We start from the raw sequence: 24,028 nt of genomic DNA on the forward strand, positions 1-24,028 counted from the left end.
ACTCAACTTATAATGTCTTTTAAATAACTTCTCGACCGAGCTCAAAATTTATAGTTAACTTTTATGTGCCTATAAATGGTAATTAACCAGAACATCACTTGTCTTGTTTATGTTAAAAGTTACGTTGGGATTTTACTTTTAGACGGACAGATACAACACATGATTAGTTAAATTAATCACCTAATTAATTAAGATTAAGATTGGAAGCTTTCGTTTTTTATGTTATCATGTCATCAAGCATGTTAGTTAAAGATTCGGAACAAAGAGAGAGACACCATTTGTGAGTCACCAAATGCATTAGTATAATTATTGTTGGCCATAAGTGCCAGCAGAAAGAGACCATCACCAAAGTCTGAGTATATGTTTAATATTTAGGCATAATCGGATAAATGGTCTCGTGGTCATAAGGTATTCGGATGATAGCCCATGTGGTAAAAAAATTCGGATTTAAACCCCTGTGGTCACAGTCTGTTAGAATTTAAACTCATGTGGTCTAAGTCTGTTAGGATTTATACCCTTCTGTCATTCCTCCATTAGGTTTAGGTTGGCCAAATCCGATAAATGGTCCCCGAGGTCATAAGGAATTTGGAAGATAGCCCCTATGGTAGAAAAAATTTGGATTTAAACCCCTGTGGTCTAAGTCTATTAGGATTTATGCCTGAAATTAGAGGTTCTGTCATTCATTCGTTAAGCTTACAGGTGGAGCAGAGTTTCTCTGATTATCTATCACTAAAAAATATATTACAATAAAAATAGGGGGGAGAGAAGATTTCAGTTTATGGTAAAAAAATTCATTCATCTCAGTTATTTCACAAGAAGAAAAAGACGAAAACAGAGGATCTGTTGAATTTCAAATAGTTAGTTTCACCAATAAGATACGAAGACTTACTTCACATTTACAATTGCACAAAAAAACTATTTATCTCAGAGAGGTTTACGTAAAATTATGGGAAAACGCCAATGATTACTGTCTTATTTGTCAAAGAAAAATAGAATATGCTTAATTAATCAGTTGGATATTCGGGAGTCAAAAACTCATTAATTTTATAAAGGCATTTTGAATTATTTGATTTATTAGATCTTGAATTTTAATGAATTATGTATTTATTAGTTCCACCTCGTTCTGTCGCGTCTCCTCAAAAAAACTCTACTTCACCTATAAGCTTAGTGGAGAAATGACAGAACCTCTAGTTTCGGGCATAAATCCTAACAAACTTAGACCACAGGGGTTTAAATCCGAATTTTTTTTTACCACAGGGACTATTTTCCGAATACCTTATGACCACGGGGACCATTTATCCGATTTTGCCAACCTAAACCTAATGGAGGAACGACAAAAGGGGCTTAAATTCTAACAGACTTAGACCACAGGGGTTTAAATCCTAACAAACTGTGACCATAAGGGTTTAAATCTAAATTTTTTTATCACATGGGCTATCATCCGAATACCCTATGACCACGGGGACCATTTATCCGATTAGGCCTAATATTTATTATTGCCTGTGTGGAAATCGTCTATTATTGACCAAGTCCACAGCCAACTTGAAGTTTCTCTCTTTTCCCACTAAATCAAAAGATAAAAAACATGGAAGAAAAAAAAATAATGGACATAAAGTTTTCCAAAATAGAAGCTACTACATGCATAACAAGGACCTCCCACCAATAGGTCAAGTAAACCTGGCCTCGCCCTTCTGTAATGATCTATGTGGCCGAACATATAGGTTTGTTGCATTATCGTATTTTTGTGACAGATTTGTATTGATGACATTTTGTAGGATAGGTCACTGTTTGTGGTGCTGTATAAGGGTTTATTATTGTTTGTTTGTGCAAATTTACTCCATATCAATTTATTGGTCACTGGAGCTAATATACCCGATCAGTTACTCTGTAATTGTTTGTGAAGTTCAATAAAATATTACTCTATCGTTTCTTGTCAAAAAAAAAAAAAAAAAGAAGTAGAAAAAGTGATTTGCGTATTTGAATTTTGATAATAATGGATCATCTAATTTAACCAATTAATTTTTGGTTTATTGTTGTTCTCTTCCCAAAGTTTGAAAAGATTCTAAGTTTGAATGTGTTGGAGGTCGGCTAGAGTTCATATAATTAAACCAAATAAAAACGATGCTCAATGGTAACGAAGAAAAAGTTGTATGATTGACCTAATTATAGAAACAAGAAGACTATATCCGACCGTTAAGATAATAATTGTATTACATAAATGTATGTTTTGTAGTCAGTCCTCAAAATAAATAAATAGTGCTAATTGTATTATTATTGGTCACCAAAGACCAAACCATATTTACCAACGTTGGCAGTGAGGAAGGCAAGTAGCGTAGATCGATGTAGACAATAGACAGGGCACCAAAGACCAAACTATACTAATATGTATGTAAATACATTGGGTATTGAAACGCCCTGCCCCAAAAATATTTGCTTTATTTCGGGAAATAATATTAGTGACAGATCCAAATTAAAATCGTGTTTAGTTGACCACCATTAATTTTGATTTTCTAATTCAACTCACTAATCATTTACATTAAATTCATGACCAACTTTATTTAAATTACCATAAGGTAAAAACTCAAATTGTTTACCAAATTCCTTTCTCTCGTACAAATTCACAACAATGAATTTCTTTCGAATAATTACCACCTCTCGTGATTCTTAATTATGTCTTATTTCCAACCATGATTCATAACTAAAATTTTAAAACCAAACTTACTAATTTATTCTCACTTTGTCACCATTTCGTTTTATAGATCACTTCCCATTCTAAAAATTATTGCACGAATTATTTAAGGCTGCATCTAATACTGTTAGACTGCCTACGTACCCTTGAGTGGGATCAAGCCTTTTGTAGTTCACATTCCACAACCTAGTTCATTAACTTTGACACTTTAGTGACTAACAATCACAAATTCGGTCCAAACAATTGAATCATACCATATGCATATTAAATATGGATTCAGAACATTTGAAAGCATGAAAAAGGCAGAGTCAGCCCACTGGCCACGCGCCGCTGCATGCGCCGCCGTGGGTAATGGTCGGCCACCCTGACTTGCCGAAAAATTCAACTATTTCCAAAAATTACCAAATTTTACAGAGTTGTAGATCTCAATGAGTGGAACAACTTTCATACATATGGCCAAGTCCAATTTGGCCGGAAAAAGCTCCCATTTCACCAAAACCCTCCGGAAACCCTAGAATAGGTATGCTTTGATCCATCACCTCTGGTGATCCGCCGCCCCTATAGTTGTTTGGGCTTTGTTCTAAGCCTTAAGGGAAGTCTAGTAATGGTGGTAATTGGAGGGAAACATGTCACATCCCGGCCCGGGGTCCACCACATCCCTGGCCCACTCCACCACCGTAGCACGATATTGTCCGCTTTGGGCCCCGACTACGCCCTCACGGTTTTGTTTTTGGGAATTCACACGAGAACTTCCCAGTGGGTCACCCATCATGGGACTGCTCTCGTGCGTTACTCGCTTAACTTTGGAATTCCTACGGAACCCGAAGCCAATGAGCTCCCAAAAAGCCTCGTGTTAGGTAGGGATGGGAATATACATTTAAGGATCATTCCCCTAGGTGATGTGGGATCTTACAATCCACCCCCCTTAGGGGCCCGACGTCCTCGTCGGCACACCACAGCCAAGGTTAGGCTCTGATACCAAATTGTCACATCCTGGCCCGGGGTCTACCACATCCCGGGCCCGCTTCACCACCGTAGCACGATATTGTCCGCTTTGGGCCCCGACTACACCCTCACGATTTTGTTTTTGGAAACTCACACGAGAACTTCCCTGTGGGTCACCCATCATGGGACTGCTCTCGTGCGCTACTCGCTTAACTTCAGAGTTTATACGGAACCCGAAGCCAGTGAGCTCCCAAAAAGCCTCGTGCTAGGTAGGGATGAAAATATACATTTAAGGATCACTCCCTTAGGTGATGTGGGATCTTACAAAACCTTTCACAATTAGTGGAATTTGAGCAAGGATTCCCGCGGCACCCATGGTGCGGGTTTCCCAATTCCAAGGACAAATTCCCACCAATTTGGGGTGAGATAGGTAGAAGGGATGATGAGGGATGATTTCCAGGTGGTGGGGGACTTTAAATCGCTGGAAATTGGCCGAGAAACCACCGGTTTTCATGACCCCCCCTCCGCGGTTTGAGTCACACGGGTCAATAGACCCGTTTCCCCTCTTTCTTTTCTTTTTTTCTTTCTTTTCTTCTCTCATTTCCCTTCTTGTTCTCCCACCCCCCCCTCATTGGGTAGCCCTTCCCTCTTTTTCTCTCATTTCTTCCTTCATCTCCTTCGTCCATTCACTTCCATTCTCATTCTCAGCCACACACGTGGCTCATCCCATTACTCCAAATTTTATGGAGCCTTCCAATAAATGGTAAAAGGTCTATTTTGCCCTCCACTTCACTCTTTAATAACTCCTTCGTTATAACTCAATTTCACGAACGATTTGCGCCTATGCATTTGTGAGGTCGAGCTCTATACAAAAATATAAATTGTGACCTTGAACGGTCTACGGATTTTAAATAATTAATTTTCAAACTTCAAACTTCTTAACTAGTTTAATTTAAAACTAAACTCAAATGAATTAATATAAATTCTCAATTCTTTTCACATATTCATAATTATGAATATCCAATTCATATATTTAAATTTTTCAGGGTATTACATGTATCTTTTACATATCTTTCACTATTTTAATTTTGTATATATGAACTTCTTGTTGACTTTGTCTTCCAAGTGATATCTCAATGTGATATTGGCTAAATATCAAAGTGGGAATTTTTATTGTTTGTGTAAATCACATAGCTTGTAGATAGTGGCGGATTCAGAATTCGAACTTTGGGGATTCACAATGTTAAGTACCAGTTTTTTAATAGAACTAGAATTTTAAAAAGAAAAATGGGATCAAAATTGACTTTCAGGGGCATGGTTATAAATTCTTAATACATATATAGCAAGAACCAGGGGTGGGTTCAAAAAACCGAAAACCGAAAAAAAACAAGACCAATGTGACAACCCGTTCCTACATTTACAATTTTATAAATTTTAAAAACGCGATGTGACAAAAATGCCCTTAGAGGCAAGGTTTGTGACTTTCGCTGACCTTTGGTTAAAGAGATGTAGGACCTACTCTTTTAGCGTATCCTTGTAGTTCTCGATAGTACAAACGCGTAGGCGCGAGCGAATTTTAGTTTGGAGCTAAAATGAAGATTTTATGAAACTACGAAGCTTGAGGGATATTTAAATATTGTACATTTTATCTGTGTTTGTGGGACCCATCTCTGCTGTCCCCTCTCCCATTTGGCCGCGTGTCCTACTTTTGCCCTCAACTCTCTATCACTCTCATATCTCGTCTCTCTCTCCCAAGTACTTTCCCTTTCACTCTCAAACTTCCCTCTTCTCGAGCCCTCTCACACCCACACACCGGCACACCCTCAGGGATACCCCATCGACATCTCAGTGCCACCATCATCACCAGTGTGACTGCTATCCTTCCTCCTCCTCTGTGAAGCTCAAGAGAACCCGACGATGTCATGGTGAACCTCAGGGTTTTCGAGTCAAGATTCGGTCTAATCCGGCCGTCTCACGGCGAGTTCTGGGTAAGGGGACTCTTTTTTTTGTCCCACTCTTCGATTTGGTAATGAAATCGAGTTCTTGGGTCAATGATCGGTGACGATGGGAGCTCTCCGAGCTCCGGCCTTCTTCCCTAATGAATAAATGGGCCTTCGAGCCCAAACCCAAAAGTCAAGCCCTTTGGGCCGTGCCAAACCCAGGCTTTAGGCCCACTACCCTTAAAACCCAACCCATATAGTTTTATTTTTATTTAGTTATTTTTCTTTCTGAAACCCAAAACAATTGGGCTGAGTTTTCAAGCCCAAGGCCTTGACCTAAAACCCTTTCAGTCTCAGGCCTTTGAGATGTGTGAACTTGGGCTTAAGCCCAGATGACACAAGCCCAAAACCTTAGCAGGCTAAAGCCCTGGACCCAAATAAGCCCAAACCCATTTGGGCCCAACCCTGTCCGACCCAAACCCTAGACCTGGGTTGACCCGGTTTGATCTGTGACTTGTTGACTGACATGGTCAATGATGACCGTTGACCGTTGACTTTGACCAGTCAACATTGACTGTTGACTTTTTGAGTTGACTTTTTTCGGGTTTTCATCTGATACCCCTCCTAGGCTCATTCAAACGTCAGTTTTACCAAATTCAATCGTTTAGATAGAGTTTTATTAATTGGACCATTTATGTGCTTAGGTGCAATTACTATCGGAGATTCTAGCTTCCTAGCTTGAACGGATGTGACTTCACAAGTATCTATGAGTGGGCAGTTTGTTTTTATACCTATATATATATTATAGTTTCCCTGAATGCGTATTTACTTCATTTTACGCTTATATGCCAAGTATCATTATTGTGATGTTAAATGTGATAAATGCTACTATATGGTTGGGATATTACTATCATGACATTCATATATATTGTACTTGCTCATCATTGTTGCACCAGTGTTAGTACTCGCCCCAGGGCCAGGGCTAGTCTTTCACGTGTATGTTCACATCACACCGCATGCTCGCCTTGGATCCAATCTAGGTGATAGTCCTGTCATACATATTGCATTAGGCAATTCCGACTCGTATGTGACGCACCTCGGCGCCAGCCTTCACGTGATCGTAGTACTAGAGCGTATAGATTACACCTAGTCCTGTTCGTGGCAAAAATTATTTGTACGAACTCGTGTGCTAGTGTAGATGGATGAGCACTTAGTTATACTTGATTATCACATTATTATATTACTATGGCATTTGATATATCATGACTTGGCATATTTTTGGTTATATTACTGTTGTACTGTTGTTTACATACTTACGTAATATGTTTTAAGGAAACTATACTTGTTTAACAGCAAGGGGTTACTATCTTCGAAAGTAAAGGTTTTTACAAAACGTTGTTTTGCTAACCCACTCAACTTTGTTTTTCACCCATCCAGGTTTAGTAGTTGTGCTTACGTGTAAACGAGGACTATGGCAAGATATCTTTAGTGGTATAACCCTCACCCTAATTACTGTACTGTTCTTATGCTCTATCATCATGTGTGAAATGGGTTCAATCCCGCTCACCCACGCACTTTTTTGATTAGGCACTTTTAGGTTTAAATTTATTCACTTTTTCCACATCACTACACTTTATGGCTCCATCACCTTCCAGGTGTCAGCGAGCATAACTTGATTCAGAGTCCAAGTGGACATTTCGGGTTGGGGTGTGTCAACCAAACACCGAACCGAAACCAAAAATCGAAAAAAATTTGAATCAAGAAAGGAAAAACCAAACTGAACCGAACTTTATTGGTCCGGTTTCAGTTTTGGAGGTTCGAAAACCGAACCAAACCGAATCCCTTTACACGTTATGGATGTATGCCCATAATGTTTCTTTTGTGAAACTTTGTTGCCAAGTTTGAAACTAAGCATATGACGTTTTCAAGGAGCATACTTGGTAATTATGGTGGATATTTCATTGGTTATAGAGGAAAGTTTTGGAAGGCTTTGGAACTTAAAAGAGCTTCTATATTGGTTTGGTTTTTGAATGGATATGGTGATCATTTTTCTTTGCAATTGAGGTTGTTGATAAAATATGATTGGTTTATATGATCTTGTATATGTACAACTACCTTCCCACTTTTCCCATTTTCTTATTATTAGTCTACTAATGCAAAATCTCTTTTCTAAATTCCATATTAAAAAAGATCAAGTTTTATAATAAAAAAAAAAAAAAGAGAACCCATATCGAAACCGAGCAGAACAAAACTAAATCGAAAAAAATTGAACCGAAACGAACCAAAGTTTTGATTCGGTTTCAGTTTTAGCAATAAACCGAACCCATCCCTAGCAAGAACTGCACGCTCTAAATGACCTAATGAGAATGGGCCCAAAAGGAAACCCAGCCCATAATAATCATGCCTAACAACCCATTAGAAAATGTAATAGGCCCAATAACCTAGAGTCCAGCCAGTCTTCTCCACCTTGCAATAGCTCTCAACCTTGATAAACGAATAATGCTACAATTATCATCTATTTGTATCATCTCTCGAATAGATGTAGAACCCACCAACACATGTAGGTCCCTTCTTAGTAAGAGAGATGGTGTTAAACCCCACCCCCATATTTTCATCCTATTTCTATTTTTCCCCTAGAACATATTTGTTATCTATCAATTTAGTCCCTTATTCTCTTTTAATCCTAACCCTTGATCTAGAAATGCTATTGTCCTTAAACTGCCATGTGGCAGTTCTCAGATCCCTCTTTCCTTCCATCTCTTCCCGAAACACATCTCAGAACCTCTCTCTCTTTTTATGTTTCTTCTCTCTCTCTCTAACTCTCAAAAACTCTCACACTCTCTAAGCTCCAAGAGCTTCTCTCTAACTTTCACCTCACTTCCTTCACAAATCAAACCCCAAAACCATATATTTGGAATCCTTGAGACTTAACGAACTCAACGATACCCTTGCATGCGTCATCAGAGCACCGTGGGTTTTTCTGCCATTGAAGCCGAGAGCTTCAAAGCTCTAAAACTCGAACCCAGGTGAGAATGGTGTTCCTTCTTCAAATTTCTGGGTTGTGCATGTTGGTTTTATGGCAAAACTCAAGGGTTTTGATCTCAATTTTTCTCTATGCTAATAATCTAGCTCCGACGACGAACTCCGGCGAGTTCGAGGTCCATTTCTTCCCAAAACCTGCTGCAGTGCATCCAGGTGAGTTCTTAGGTATATTTGTGAAGTTTTAGAACCCTTTATTCAAGCCGTAACCCTTGCCATCCCTTGTGCATGCATGTCCGGTTCCGACGACGAACTCCGGCGAGTTCGTGAGTGTGTGTTTGTGCAGTGTGTACGGGATGCAGGTGTGTGTGTGTATGTGCAGGCGTGTATGCATGTTCGTGTGTGTGTGTTTGGTATGTTTGGTCTGTGCAAGTGTGTGTGTGTGTAAGTATTTGTGATGATGTATGGTGCATGTGTGGGCATATGCATGATGTGCAGGTGTGTGTTTGGGAGCTGCTTGTGTGTGTATGTAGTGCATGTATGTGTGTTGTGGGGGTGAGTGTGTGCCGTGTGTATGTGTGTGAATGTACGGTGTGTGTGCATGTGTGTGGTGTAGTGCATGCATGTGTGTGCACGTGTATGGTGTGTTGCGTGTGTGCGTGTGTAGGCGTGGTTTGTGTATGTGTATGTGTATGTGTATGTGACGTGAGTGTGTGTGTGTGTTATATGTGTATTGTGCATTTGTGTACAGTGTTGTGTGTGTGCGTGCAGTGCATGCTTATGCATGCCGTGTGTGTGTGTGAAGTGCATGCTAATGCATGCTCTGTGTGTGTGTGTATGGTGTGTGCCGTGTGTGTATAAGTATGGGGGGTTTAAACCCAAACCACCTCTTGATCCTAACCTATCCAAACCCAAAGCCCATTTCCATTTCCTAAAATTCTATCTTTTGGGCAGTTTATTAAATTGTACATTTTTGTGCTTAGGTAAAGTTGCTAGTGGAGACTTCCTTAATCATTTTCCGCACAATTCTGCTGCTTCGGAGTATCTGTGAGTGGACCACCTTCAAAAATTGCATGTTTTATTTATAGAATTGCATATATAAATAGCATGCCTTGCAGATTGACTGATTTGAGGAATAATTTACAGGAAGCATGATGATTTGATTATGATTGATTATATACATATTTTGAATTATTTTCATTATATTGTATTTTCTTCAGAACCCTCATTCTGGTAGACTATCTGATCGATGACGATAGGATGCTAAGAATGTTGTTTCAAATGATTTTTGAACACCTCTTCGTAGTATAGAGGATCGATGAATTTATGCTACGAAGTTGTATTTTAGAGATGAATTATGTTTTGTGTGTACCGAATGAACACTATGCCGCTTGGGGCGAGGATCTGGTATTGGCATTAAGGCCGGGAGAAATAATCCCTAGCGAAATGCTGAAGGACACGGAGACAGGCATTGGGCCGGGAGGGAGATATCTCTGGCTACGGGCACAGAGACTGAGGTGCAGGCATTGGGCCGGGAGTATTATTATTCAGTGCACTCACTAGCAGCACAACTTGTGATATGCTTCCTGATATGATTTCTGAGATTGATTTGCAGAATGAGATTGATTTGCAGATAGATATATGATTTGTTTTTATGGCATGCTAGAGGTTTTGAGAAACCTATCACTTATTATTTAGTAGTTTTCATCATATTAATTGTGGGGGTTAGTATGTTCATAACTGTTTTCGTATTATGTATGTATATAAACTTGGTCCACTCACCCTTGTTTTACGCCCCCATTCAGGATTTAGAATCAAGGCACATAATCCCCGCATCAAGGTATTTCTGCAGCAGCATCTTCGAGTCCTCTCGGGGTAGGACCCACTCTTTTGTTCTTTCAATCTTATCTTAATTCTTGTTAGTGACTAGGTTTAGTTATATGCTCTGAACACGTTCCTAAATTGTTAATTCATTGTTTTTAAATTCATAACCCGTATTTATTTCTTATTCCTAGCTTTTGTATCAATTAATGGCTTTCGTCACCCTCGGGTGTCGACCAGCACGTGTCTATCCTGGTATTAGGAGAATATCAGGGTCGGGGCGTGTCAGATGGTACAAAGGATGATATAAATAGATAGTAAGAATAACATTTTTGTTGATAAACAGGAAAGCAAGTATGAATGTTGACTGACTGTTAAGAGTGGTTAAGTGGACTTTAATACACTAATTCTGAATTTGAAAAGACGATTTTATCTTTTATCTAATCCGATCTACCGGTAACTAATTAATTAAAGAGTGAACACTATAAGTATAAATATACTAAATTAATCATAAGAATTAGATCAGCAGATGTTCTTAATCACTTAAATTACAAGTCAGTTGATGCACGCTATAGTATTTATCTATTAAAATTAACTTCAACTTATGCTGCTGGGACATATTGCCACCAAAAGAAAAAGACTGAAGCAACATTTATGCCACCTCACTTAAAACTTCTTGTGGCTGTCACCTGCAGCTTTAGCTGTCCAAAAATCAGATACATATTTTGTGCAATATTTGCAGAACTCAATATGAAATAATCCTCCATCTTTGTTACTTAAATGCGTATTGTTTAATTTGTCGTAAGTACTGAGATTATTACTCTAATATTTGTACACATTAAACACAAATGTCTTGTGAAAAGATAGAGAAATTTGCATAGACAAAACTTGATAAGACCTATATATATTTTTATGCTCGTATCTTTTCCTTCCAATCTAGAACTATGAATATATTATCGTTCATACTTCGGCATAATTCTAGGTTGCACGTAAAATCCTTAAACTTTTATCATCTTCTGGAACCTGATTAGGCTACAAACAAACGAGCCCATCTTTACCAATCAGTCTTTGTCTAAGCTGTATGTTCACCGGTCTCATCTGTGGTCTGCATTCGTTTCCTACTTAATCTTGTAGCAATCAAACATATGAGAAAGATGGCAGGCAAAAGGGACAGTTTGATAGGATTATCAGCGCGCCGAATGTAATAAAAGTATTGAACTATCGAGCAAACACACTGAGCGATGCCTCCGAGTAACCCAAAAATTTCATTGGCAGAACCAAAAAGCATGTAACATCCCATCTTCCTCCGCACCACGTTATGTTTCCTGCCTTTGTAAATCAGCTCCCATATGCAAGTGAGTAGAGCTGCAATAGCGAAGAGCATTCCGAACAGGGCATACCCCGGCCTTCTTGGGGACGAAGCCTGATCAAAAGCAGCTGATAAAATCTCCATGCAAAGGCTAGTGACTAAAAATATCCACTCTGCTGAATTTGCCTGCATATTAAATTAGTAATGAGTTCAATTAAAAGATCTACAAATAATTAAGCAAACGAAAGGCTAAACTATATTTTTGTCCGTCAAACTGAATACCATGTTGTTAACTGATGAAATTGTGCCCAAAATCAGATTTTCTCCACATGGTTTGACGGAAACATTGCATGGTGGTTGCATCAAAGGTTATAAACTGAAGAAAATTCTAAAACCGCTGGCAGAATGACAAACATGTGGTTCCACTTGATCAATGCCTAAATTTGAAGGAAATGCGGTTTTGGACTCAATCGTAATCGTTACTCAACAGCCGTATAGGTATTGCTTTAAGTGCTAAAGTAGAAACTGTAGTTACGAAATTGAAACATGGTTCAAATTGAAAGAGCGAAAACTGTAGCATTTAGCAAAACAAAAATGTTGGTTTACTATATGTGATGAAGGCTTATGCAGTTGGAGTACCTCTGTCCTAGCGGAGCGGCGTTTTTGATGTGATTCTCTCCCCTTCTGCCTTAATTGTTGTAGTAAACAAATTGGGAGAATGCCAGCAATGGAGGGTAGCTCCCAAATATTGGTATGTAATATGTGATGCCATTCCTCAGAACCAGAAGTTGTGCTTCGTAAGAGACCCCCTAGTGCTCGTGCAATTAAAGGCAAACCATTGCACTTGCGAATTGCAGTTTCCCTATCAGTTTCTCGAATGTTTGAATGTTCAGTGGGGTTACTGTCTCCCAAAGCATGTTTTAAAATCAACGACCAACAATCTTCATCGGACAGCGGCTCTAAGTAGTGAGTAGGTACATTGCGCACGATTGAAGCAACTGTTTCACTCCGCGTTGTTATCACGACCTTACTTCCCCCTGCCGCATAGAGAAAAGGAACTTGCAGGAGATTCCAATCATGATAGTTCTCATTCCAGAGGTCGTCCAACACAAATAAGAATCTCTTTCCCCTCACTTGGTGTTTTAGCTGGACCTGAACAAAATTTAGATCGGTAATGTCACAAACAGTCGAAGTGATTGACTCGAGCAGGGTTTTAGTGACCCTAACAGCATCAAAATCTTCGGAAACGCAAACCCAAGCTTGAATATCAAAATGCTCTTTCACTCTTTCATCGTTGTAAACGAGTTGAGCAAGTGTTGTCTTACCAATCCCGGCCATTCCTACTATAGTAATGACAGAAACATTATTCCTGCCTTCGGCATCAGAGATCAACAGTCTTATCAACTCTTCTTTATCATCATCTCTACCAACTACAAAAGATTTATCAACCAAACAAGTTGTTGGCATTTGTGAAACCTTCCGAACACCTTTTTGAAGACCAAGAATGTCCTTTTCGTTTGCAAGGAATTTTAATCTATGATATAACTCCTTTATCCTCCTATCATTCAAGCGTTGGTCAAAACGACTGAAAGGCACAGAGAGGAAGTTCCACACCTGAGTTACAACGGACTGATCTTCTGCTGCCATCTTAAGCCCCAAAGCTTCAGCTTCGATCTCATCCAGAAGGACCCCCGCATCATAGACCGCTTCTCTCAATTCATCAAGCCAGTTTCCGATGGAAGGGATTGTTGACTGATATTGACTCAAGTGAATGCCACATAATCTGCCATGTCATCTATATTTCTGTTAAAAGTTAGTTAGGATGGTTATGTGTGGCTTACACAGTAAGCAAGGTAGTTAGACTACTAGAGGAATATAAAAGGCCGATGGCAGCCTAGTGTTTGTATGAAATAAACATTTGATCAATACAAAACCTTTCATATTCTTTCTAAGCTTTCTTCTAGATTCTCTATATTTCTTCTTCTTTCTTTCTTCTGCAGTTCTGATCTTCATTGTTAAGATGGTATCGAGCCAAGGTTGAATTTTTTTTTTGGGGTTCTTTTCTTCCGCTGAGTAATTCTTGGAGATTGGTTGTTGAAGGCCTTGTTGGAGTTCTTGGAGGATTGGTGCCGGCTTGCTGAATTTTGGGTCGAGGGTTTTCTCAATCAGGTTGTTGGTTTCTTTCTTTATTCTTTGCACATCACGTGTTTGAGTTTTTGCTTCAGTGAAGATATATGGCGAACTGGGCTGTTTCTTGTGGTGTTGCATATATGGGTGATTTGTTGGAGTTGATTAAGGCTGATGCCAAGATTTGTTGACAATAGCAGAATTATATTTGTGGTGTGATATGATTGAAGTTGTTCATTTGTGACATTACTGAAATTTTTAGCTTTTGAAGTATATACATATAGAAGGCCGATGCCAAGAAGTAGTATCTTGAAGTGGTGATCATTGTTGAAGTTTGGAGTTAAACAAATTGGTGATTGAGATTGTTTGTTTGTCAGTAATACGTGATAAAGATGTCTGATAAATCAGTACGCATTGAAAGTTTGCTTGGTATGTTAACTGTGAAGTTGCAAGATGACAATTTTGTTAAGTGGAATTATCAGTTTCAGTCTGTTTTACGAGGGTATGATTTCTTTGAATTTTTTACTGGTGAGTCTCCTTGTCCACCAAAGTTTGTGATTAACACTAAGAATGGAGTGACTACTGAAATCACAGCAGCTTATAAATCTTGGGTTCAGAAAGATATGGCACTATTGAGTCTATTAATTGCTACTTTGTCGGATGATGCTATGGAATATGTAATAGGGTGTAAAACGTCTCATGAAGCTTGGGTAAACTTACAAGATAGGTATGCGTCTGTGTCAAGGGCTAGGATTAATCAACTCAAAATTGAGTTTCATACAATTCAAAAAGGCAGTGATTCTGTTGACAAGTATTTGCTTCGGTTGAAAGCCATTCGTGAACAGCTTGTGTCTGCAGGGGAGAGGATTACTGATAATGATGTTGTTATTTCTGCTTTATCTGGATTACCATCGGAGTTTGATATTGTAAAGGCTGTAGTTTTAGCAAGGGAGACTTCTATTCCACTGAAAGATTTCAGAGCGCAGTTGATTGGTGTTGAATCTACTATGGAAGCAAGGGTAACTACTCTGGCAAGTGGCATGGCTGCAATGTATGTTCAAGGAGATAGAGTTACAGGTGGTCATCAGAATTCCGGGTATTCACAAGGAGAGAGTTCAAATGCTGGTTCACGAACTGGTGATACTCAAGGCTATCAAGGGAACAACAGGTTTCCAAACAGAAATGGTTATAATAATTCTCAGGGGTCTAATACTTCTCAGAACTATAACAGAAGTGGCTATGGGTCTTTCAATAATTCAAGGCCTTATTACAATGGGAATAGACAGAGATGGGGAAACAACTCTAATAGTTCTTCTACTGGGAATAGGTCCTCTTGGAGTGGTAATACTACCTTCAAAACAGGTCCTATAGTTGAATGTCAGATTTGTTCTCGCAGAGGTCATACTGCTGCAACCTGTTCGAATATGAGTGATGGTTATCAGGTAATAATCTGTCAAATTTGTGGAAAGAAAGGTCATCATGCTCTGGATTGTCGACATAGGAATAACTATTCCTATCAGGGGGCACCTCCACCTCCTTCTCTTACTGCATTTTCTGCTCAAGCTCCATCTCACATGACTGCTGCCGAATATGGTCAGAATGTTCAGCATTTCTCTGCAGCTGATACATGGGTGTTGGACACTGGTGCTTCACACCATATGACATCTAATCTTGGGAATCTCAATCAACCTGTGCAGTATAATGGTGATGAGAAAATCACTATTGGTAATGGGGAAGGTTTGACTGTTAATCATATTGGTTCTACAACCCTTTCAACTCCACAACATTTACTGTTTCTCAAGAATGTCTTACATGTTCCAACCATTACTGTTAATCTTTTATCTGTTAAGAAATTGTGTGAAGATAATCATTGTTGGTTCATATGTGATGAGAGTGTATTTTTTATACAGGACAAGGCAACAGGAATGATGTTGTACCACGGCCAGAGTAGGGGAGAGCTATATGAGATTCCTGTGACTGTGTTTTCAAGAAGATTGGTTGCTGGTCAAAATAAAGCTGTTGCATTACTTGGGAAAGCTGTAAAGACTTCTGTTTGGCATAAGAGGCTTGGGCATCCATCTGCAGAGGTGCTTGCTGTTATGCTTAGAAATGTTGGACAGCATGTGAATGCAGATTCATCACCTTCTGTTTGTTCTTCATGTCTTTCTGGAAAAATGTGTAGACAACCCTTTCCTGTCAAAGAAACTAGGGCTAGTTCTATGTTTGAAAAAGTACATTCTGATATTTGGGGGCCTGCTCCAGTTAAGTCTTTAGAAGGGTTTAGATACTATGTAAGTTTTGTGGATGAGTTCTCAAGATTTGTATGGATCTTCCCTATTATCAATAAATCAGATGTTTTCTCAGTATTTGTCAAGTTCTTTGCATTTGTTACAACTCAGTTTAATTCTGTAATTAAGTGCTTACAGACAGATGGAGGTTCTGAGTATATGAGTAACAGATTTCAGTCCTTTTTGGCACTCAAAGGCACTGCACATTCCATATCATGTCCTTACACACCTCAGCAGAATGGTCTTGCTGAGAGGAAACATAGGCACATCGTAGAGACAGCCATCACACTTTTAACCGAGGCTGCAGTTCCATTACAATTCTGGAATTATGCTTGTAATCATGCTGTATTTCTGATCAACAGAATGCCGTGTAAGGTTTTGGGGATGAAGTCTCCATATCAGATTCTGTTTAAACAAGACCCTGTGTTGCATACATTGAAGATATTTGGATCTGCAGTTTATCCATTCTTAAGGCCGTATACTAAACATAAATTGCAACCTAGGTCGAAGCAATGTGTTTTTCTTGGTTTTGTGGCTGGATATAAAGGGGTAGTCTGCTATGATTTGAGTAGTACTAAACTAGTATTGTCCAGACATGTGGTGCATGATGAGACTATATTCCCATTTAAACCAAGACTGCAGTTGTCGTCTGGGGAGTTCCATAAGGTCCAGAGTACAACAATGTCTCCAATCATGGTTCAAATACCCTGTTTTGCCTCTGATTCCACATCATCTTCAACCCATGCTGAGTCATCTGCCAATCCAGATATTATGGAAGGTCATTCAGTGGATAGCTTACAGGTTCCCAGATCATCAAGTCCAGTTTCTCAGGATCTCAATGCCCCTACTCATAGCTCTCCTACTCTCTCAACATCCACTCCAGGTACAATATCATTGTTGCCTGTCCATAGTCCTTCCCAGTTAGAGGTAATACTACCAATCTCTTCTCCTGTGGTTGAAAGTAGTGCAGAATCATCTCACAATATGGTCACCAGGTTGAAGTCAGGTGCCATTTCCAGAAGATCTTACACAGGTTATATTGGTTCATTTCCAGAATTACAAACTTTACAGATGGATAATGAGTGTGATTTTACTGGAGGGTTTTCATTTATTGCTGCAATAAAGGATGTGGAGGAACCATCAACATTCCGAACAGCTTCTACAAGTCCACATTGGCAAAGTGCAATGCAAGAAGAGTTCAATGCACTCAAAACTCAAGGAACTTGGGAATTGGTTCCTTCTCCACCTAACAGAACCATTATTGGCAGTAAGTGGGTATATAAGGTTAAGAAGAATCCTGATGGAAGTATATCAAGGTATAAAGCCAGACTTGTGGCTCAAGGTTTTTCTCAAGAACCAGGTATTGACTACTCAGAAACTTTTAGTCCTGTAGTACGACACACTACTGTCAGACTCATTTTATCCTTGGCAGCTATAAATAAATGGGCATTGAGGCAGTTAGATATCAAAAATGCATTTCTGCATGGTGACTTGCAAGAAGAGGTGTATATGAAGCAGCCTCAAGGGTTTGTTGATCAAACTAAACCCCATTATGTCTGTAAGTTGATTAAATCGTTGTATGGGTTGAAGCAAGCCCCTCGGGCATGGAATTCAAAGTTCACGACCTATTTACCAGCTTTGGGATTTGTACCCTCTTCATCGGATACCAGTTTATTTGTGAAGAATGATGACAAGGATATGGTGATTCTTTTACTATATGTAGATGACATCATTTTGACAGGATCAAATGCTAGCAAAGTTCAGCAAGTTATTGATGATTTGGCAGGTGTTTTTGACTTAAAGGATATGGGCAGACTTACTTACTTCCTGGGACTTCAGATTCATTACAAGGAAAATGGAGACATATTTGTGAATCAATCAAAGTATGTTAAAGATCTTATTCATAAAGCTGGAATGGACTCTTGTAAACCTGCCAATACACCATGCAAACCTCACAGTCAAATGCTCTTGCATGAGGGAATACCATTGCAGGACTCTACATTGTACAGAAGTTTGGTTGGTTCCCTGCAATATCTCACATTTACACGTCCTGATATAGCTTATGCTGTGAATTCAGTGTGTCAATTTATGACTGCTCCAACAGATATACATCTAATTTCTGTCAAACGAATTATTCGTTATCTTCAAGGCACTGCAGAGTGTGGAGTTACATATGTAGCTGATACTGACATACATTTGACAGCATTCTCTGATGCTGATTGGGCTGCTGATTTGAACACAAGACGATCTGTGACTGGTTATGTGGTTTATCTTGGTGGGAATCCAATCTCGTGGCAGTCAAAGAAGCAACCCTCCGTCTCTCGAAGCTCTACCGAGGCAGAGTACAAGGCACTTGCTCATACTGCAGCAGATGTAGCCTGGATTCGGCTCATTTTGAAAGATTTGGGAGTTCCATTACCGTTTCAACCGACTATATTCTGTGATAATAAATCTGCAATAGCACTCAGTGCTAATCCGGTGTATCATTCGAGAATCAAACACCTTGATACGGATTATCATTTTGTCCGTGAAAGGGTGCATAATGGTGATTTGTTGGTTGAGTATCTACCCACTGATGAACAGACCGCTGATATCCTTACTAAAGGATTACATAGTCCGCAGTTCACTCGTCATTGTTTCAATCTCAAACTTGGTTTCCCTAGTTGAGATTGAGGGGGGATGTTGACTGATATTGACTCAAGTGAATGCCACATAATCTGCCATGTCATCTATATTTCTGTTAAAAGTTAGTTAGGATGGTTATGTGTGGCTTACACAGTAAGCAAGGTAGTTAGACTACTAGAGGAATATAAAAGGCCGATGGCAGCCTAGTGTTTGTATGAAATAAACATTTGATCAATACAAAACCTTTCATATTCTTTCTAAGCTTTCTTCTAGATTCTCTATATTTCTTCTTCTTTCTTTCTTTCTTCTGCAGTTCTGATCTTCATTGTTAAGAGGGATCTCAAACTCCTTCTGGTGTGCGTCATCGAGCACTGCATCAAGGGTTAACAACGTCAGCTTGAATTTCTTCTTCAGGAGTGACTTTTCAAGCTTCTTTGGCCCAAACATGTCCCTGATTTCGCGCGAATCAATCCGTTTGCAGAGCTGCTGGATGGAAGCTGAGAGAGAAGCCTCTCCGGCGACCAAAGCTGCAGCCATTTTTGGCAAATAAGTTGAGATTCTAGCGTCTTCGATTGCATTGACTTGGAGATATTATTGTTCGCACGGTTACGTGTGCGGTGGACTATGGACTCAATTTCTCTTAAAGTGTGTCTGACTTAGGCATCAAAATGCCGTCTAGCGAATGCCGCATTAGGATTGGTCAATTGATCTTTCAATATTTTTTTATTTTGGAATTTTTTGTCAGTTCTACCTCATAGAAATAATTTTAAAGTGAAAGCACAATTTTTTACTCATTTCTAATATAATAATACATTAAAAGTAAAATGAGGTAACAAAATTAGTTTTGAAGTAACCAAATACATTTTTCTGAATATATTTACATTTATTCGTTATGTATGATCACTCTGATCTAAAAATTCGGACTATAGGTGACTGACCACAATGGTTAACTGTAAGTAGGGGTGGTTCGGTATGGGATCCCATACCGAAATCCTTGTCCCGATTCCCAAACCAAAAATTTCGGGAATTCCAATTTCAATACCGATCCCAAACCAAATTTTCGGGAATCCTAATTTTCGGGAATCCCGAAATAGTTTTGAGATTTCGGGACAAATCGGGAATCCCGAAATGATTTTGGGCTTTTGGGCTTTTGGACTAAAATATTATGTTTTTGGGCTAAAATTGAACCTTTTAACAATTTTGGGTTGCAATCTGCTAAGAAGCCCGTTGCAATATGTGCCAATTGCAAGACTATGTCAATTTAAATGTAGATGCTACAAGTGCAAGACTCTGCCAATCTGGATTCAAATGTAGATGCTACAATTGCAAGACTCTGTCGATTTAAATCATTCATATAGAAATATGTGCAACTATTGAAGCCTTCATTTTCTATGGACTCTATCGATTTAAATATATATTTAAAAATTAAATAATATATTTTTTTTTTTCGGTTCGGTTTGGGAATACCGAAATCCCAAAAACTTGAGACCGATTCCCGTACCGAAATTTCGGGATCGGTTCGGTATTGGGTACCGAAATTTTCGGGAATTTCGGTTTGGGATTTTTTCGATTTGGTTTCAGGAATTTTTCGGTTTGGTTTGGGATTTTTGGGATTTTTTTCCAGCCCTAACTGTAAGCATTTGAAAATTAAGGAAGGGCGCCTAGATTTGCTTAGGCACCTGTCTTGGCAGCCACTTAGGTCGCATACTCTCACTCAAAAGAAAAGAGATCACTTTTATTTTGTAAATTTTTTTTTTTTGTAAGAGACTTGTTAAATATTTGGATGAACAACCATTATATTCTGTTTCCCCATATTTTCATTATGTTCTAATACTTTCTAATTTATGTCATTTTATTTTTCAATTTATATATTTAACACAATTATGTATTTTTTAAATATAAACATGTACTTATTTATACAATACGTAATAAGTTTACTTAAATCCATGCTTACGCTCCACTTAGCCGCTAGGCATTAAACCCCATCTGCCGCTCAACTAGCGGCGTGTCTTTTAGATACTTTTGTCTGAATAGAAGTGGGAAAGAAATTGAAACAATTCTTTTTAATATGTGGTAGAGAATTCCTACTTTATTACGGATTAAGTCTAGAGAATGACCTTTACCTTGGCAAGGTAGCCATTCCTCCAACTCCGGCATCTATTGAACTCCAGCTTCTTGAGAGATTGAAATGGCTGAATTAAAGAAGCTCCATTACCCCTGTAGAACTCAACACCAATACTCTTGATAGATTTCATCCTTTCTATATATAGCTCTTTGAGAGCAGGAAGCCGCCCAACTGGTGGCAACGACAAACAAGTACTGCAATCGCTGAGATGCATGACTTGTATGTTGGAGAAGGAAGAGTCTCCCAACCAATCTGGAAAGCTGGTTCCACCATAAAATTTGATGGTCAGCTTCACCAGATTTACCGAAGGTTGTAACATTTTAAGTACGTCTCTCTGTCATGTAGTCATCTGCAGCTTTAGCTATCAAAAAATCAGACAAAGACTTAGTGCAATATTTGCAGAACTCTGCGAATAATACTCCATCTTTGTCACTTAAATGTGGCTTGTTTTATTTGAAGCAAGTACTGAGATTAGAGACATTTGCAGAGACATCACCTGATGAGACCTCTATATATTTACAGATAATCGTCATTCATACTTCGGCTTAATTCTAGGTAGCATGTCTTTACCAATCAGTCTTTGTCTAAGCTGTATGTTCACCGGTCTCATCTGTGGTCTGCATTGCTTTCCTACTTAATCTTGTAGCAATCAAACATATGAGAAAGATGGCAGGCAAAAGGGACAGTTTGATAGGATTATCAGTGCGCCGGATGTAACAAACGTATTGAACTATCGAGCAAACACACTGAGTGATGCCTCCGACTAAACCAAAAAGTTCAATGACAGAACCAAAAAGCATGTAACATCCCCTCTTCCTCCAAACCACATTATTTTTCCTACCCTTGTAAATCAGCTCACATATGCAAGTGAGTAGAGCTGCAATAGCCAATAGCATTCCAAACAGCGCATACCCCGGCCTTCTTGGGGACGAAGCCTGATCAAAAGCAGCTGATAAAATCTCCATGCAAAGGCTAGTGACTAAAAAGATCCACTCTGCTGAATTTGCCTGCATAACAAATTAGTAATGAGTTCAATTAAAACTTCAGAGATTTACCAATAATGCAAACGAAAGGGCTAAACTGTATTTTTATCCATCAAATTGAATACTATATTGTTAATTGATGAAATTGCAACCAAAATCGGATTTTCTCCACGTAGTTTGACGGAAACATCGCATGTTGGTTACATCAAAGGTTAACTGAAGAAAATTCTAAAACCGCTAGCAGAATGACTAACATGTGGTTCCACTTGATGAACGCCTAAATTTGAAGGAAATGCGGTTTTGGACTCAATCGTAATCGTTACTCAACAACCGTCTAGGTATTGCTTTGAGTGCTAAAGTAGAAACTGTTGTTCAGAAACTGAAACATGGTTCAAATTGAAAGAGCGAAAACTGTAGCATGTAGCAAAACAAAAGTATTGGTTAACTATATGTGATGAAGGGCGCTTATGCAGTCGGAGTACCTCTGTCCTAGCAGAGTGGCGTTTTTGATGTGATCCTCTCCCCTTCTGCCTTAATTGTTGTAGTAAACAAACTGGGAGAATGCGAGCAATGGAGGGTAGCTCCCAAATATTGGTATGTAATATGTGATGCCATTCCTCAGAACCAGAAGTTGTGCCTCGTAAGAGACCCCCTAGTGCTCGTGCAATTAAAGGCAACCCATTGCACTTACGTATTGCAGTTTCCCTATCAGTTTCTCGAATGTTTGAATGTTCAACGATGTTACTGTCTCCCAAAGCATGTTTTAAAATCAACGACCAACAATCTTCATCGGACAGCGGCTCTAAATAGTGTGTAGGTACATTGCGCACGATTTAAGCAACTGTTTCACTCCGCGTTGTTATCATGACCTTACTTCCCCCTGCCGCGTGGAGAAAAGGAACCTGCAGGAGATTCCAATTATGATAGTTCACATTCCAGAGGTCATCCAACACAAATAAGAATCTCTTTCCCCTCACTTGGTGTTTTAGTTGGACCTGAACAAAATTTTCCAATAGTTGGACCTTAACAAAATTTAGATCGTTATGTCACAAACAGTCGAAGTGATTGACTCGAGCAGGGTTTTAGTGACCCTAACAGCATCAAAATCTTCGGAAACGCCAACCCAAGCTTGAATATCAAAATGCTCCTTCACTCTTTCATCGTTGTAAACGAGTTTAGCAAGTGTTGTCTTACCAATCCCGGTCATTCCTACTATTGTAATGACAGAAACATTATTCCTGCTCTCAGCATCAGAGATCAACAGTCTTGTCAACTCTTCTTTATCACCATCTCTACCAACTAAAGAAGATTTCACCAAACAAGTTGTTGGCCTTTGTGAAACCTTCCGAACACCCTTTCGGAGACCAAGAACATCCTTTTCGTTTGCAAGGAATTTTAATCTATGATATAACTCCTTTATCTGATCATTCATGCGTTGGTAAAAACGACTGAAAGGCAAAGAGAGGAAGTTCCACACCTGAGTTACAACGGACTGATCTTCTGCTGCCATCTTTAGCCGGAAAGCTTCCGCATCGACCTCATACAGTAGGACCCCCACATCATAGACCGCTTCTCTCAATTCATCAAGCCAGTTTCCGACGGAGGGGATCTCAAACTCCTTCTGGTGTGCATCCTCGAGCACTGCATCAAGGGTTAACAACGTCAGCTTGAATTTCTTCGGGAGTGACTTGTCAAGCTTCTTTGGCCCAAACATGTCCCTGATTTCGCGCGAATCAATCCATTTGCAGAGCTCCTGGATGGAAGCAGAGAGAGAAGCCTCTCCGGCGACCAAAGCTGCAGCCATTTTTTGCAAATATGTTGAGATTCTAGTGACTTCGATTGCATTGACTTGCAGTCTTGCAGATATTGTTGTTCGCACGATTACGTGTGCAGGTAGCTGTGGACTCAATTTCTCTTAATGTGTGTCTGACTTAGGCATCAAAATGCCGTCTAGCAAATGCAGCATAGTCAATGGATCTTTAATTTTTTTTTTTTTTAATTTTGAAATTTTTTATCAGTTCTACTTCACAGAAATTTACATCCACAACTACAAATTTTAAAGTGAAAGCACACTTTTTTGCTCATTTCTGATATAATAGTACATTAAAAGTAAAATGAGGTAACAAAATTAGTTTTGAAGTCACCAAATACATTTTTTCTGAATGTATTTACATTTATTCGTTATGAATGATCACTT

At 39.1% G+C, this 24,028-nt stretch overlaps 3 protein-coding genes across 3 annotated transcripts; all 3 read right to left on the reverse strand.

Annotated features, from left to right (window-relative positions):
• Positions 1–11,125: 11,125 nt before the first annotated feature.
• On the reverse strand, positions 11,126–13,450 carry LOC103415960 (putative disease resistance RPP13-like protein 1). Its single transcript, XM_029105190.2, has 2 exons — positions 12,323–13,450; positions 11,126–11,869 (listed from the first exon to the last, which is right to left on the reverse strand). The coding sequence occupies exons 1-2, from the start codon at positions 13,328–13,330 to the stop codon at positions 11,447–11,449; spliced, it is 1,431 nt and encodes a 476-aa protein (XP_028961023.2). The 5' UTR covers positions 13,331–13,450; the 3' UTR covers positions 11,126–11,446.
• Positions 13,451–21,273: 7,823 nt separating this feature from the next.
• LOC139197310 (putative disease resistance RPP13-like protein 1) lies at positions 21,274–23,779 on the reverse strand. Its single transcript, XM_070824445.1, has 2 exons — positions 22,314–23,779; positions 21,274–21,855 (listed from the first exon to the last, which is right to left on the reverse strand). Exon 1 carries the CDS (start codon positions 23,633–23,635, stop codon positions 22,865–22,867), a length of 771 nt encoding a protein of 256 aa, XP_070680546.1. The 5' UTR covers positions 23,636–23,779; the 3' UTR covers positions 21,274–21,855; positions 22,314–22,864.
• On the reverse strand, positions 21,433–22,591 carry LOC139197511 (uncharacterized). The gene is made up of 2 exons (XM_070825086.1): positions 22,523–22,591; positions 21,433–21,855 (listed from the first exon to the last, which is right to left on the reverse strand). Exons 1-2 carry the CDS (start codon positions 22,589–22,591, stop codon positions 21,433–21,435), a joined length of 492 nt encoding a protein of 163 aa, XP_070681187.1.
• Positions 23,780–24,028: the final 249 nt, after the last annotated feature.

The sequence above is a fragment of the Malus domestica genome, chromosome 07 (assembly GCF_042453785.1).
Source record: "Malus domestica chromosome 07, GDT2T_hap1".
Classification (NCBI taxonomy): domain Eukaryota; kingdom Viridiplantae; phylum Streptophyta; class Magnoliopsida; order Rosales; family Rosaceae; genus Malus; species Malus domestica.

Excerpts from the sequence above, each read along its gene's own strand:
- LOC103415960 (XM_029105190.2), bottom strand. The coding sequence starts at position 13,330 with ATGGCAGCAGAAGATCAGTCCGTTGTAACTCAGGTGTGGAACTTCCTC. Across the intron at positions 11,870-12,322 it reads GCCGCTCCGCTAGGACAGAG|GCAAATTCAGCAGAGTGGAT; the intron begins GTACTCCAACTG and ends TTTAATATGCAG.
- LOC139197511 (XM_070825086.1), bottom strand. The coding sequence starts at position 22,591 with ATGCTTTGGGAGACAGTAACATCGTTGAACATTCAAACATTCGAGAAA. Across the intron at positions 21,856-22,522 it reads TGATAGGGAAACTGCAATAC|GCAAATTCAGCAGAGTGGAT; the intron begins GTAAGTGCAATG and ends TTTGTTATGCAG.
- LOC139197310 (XM_070824445.1), bottom strand. The coding sequence starts at position 23,635 with ATGGCTGCAGCTTTGGTCGCCGGAGAGGCTTCTCTCTCTGCTTCCATC.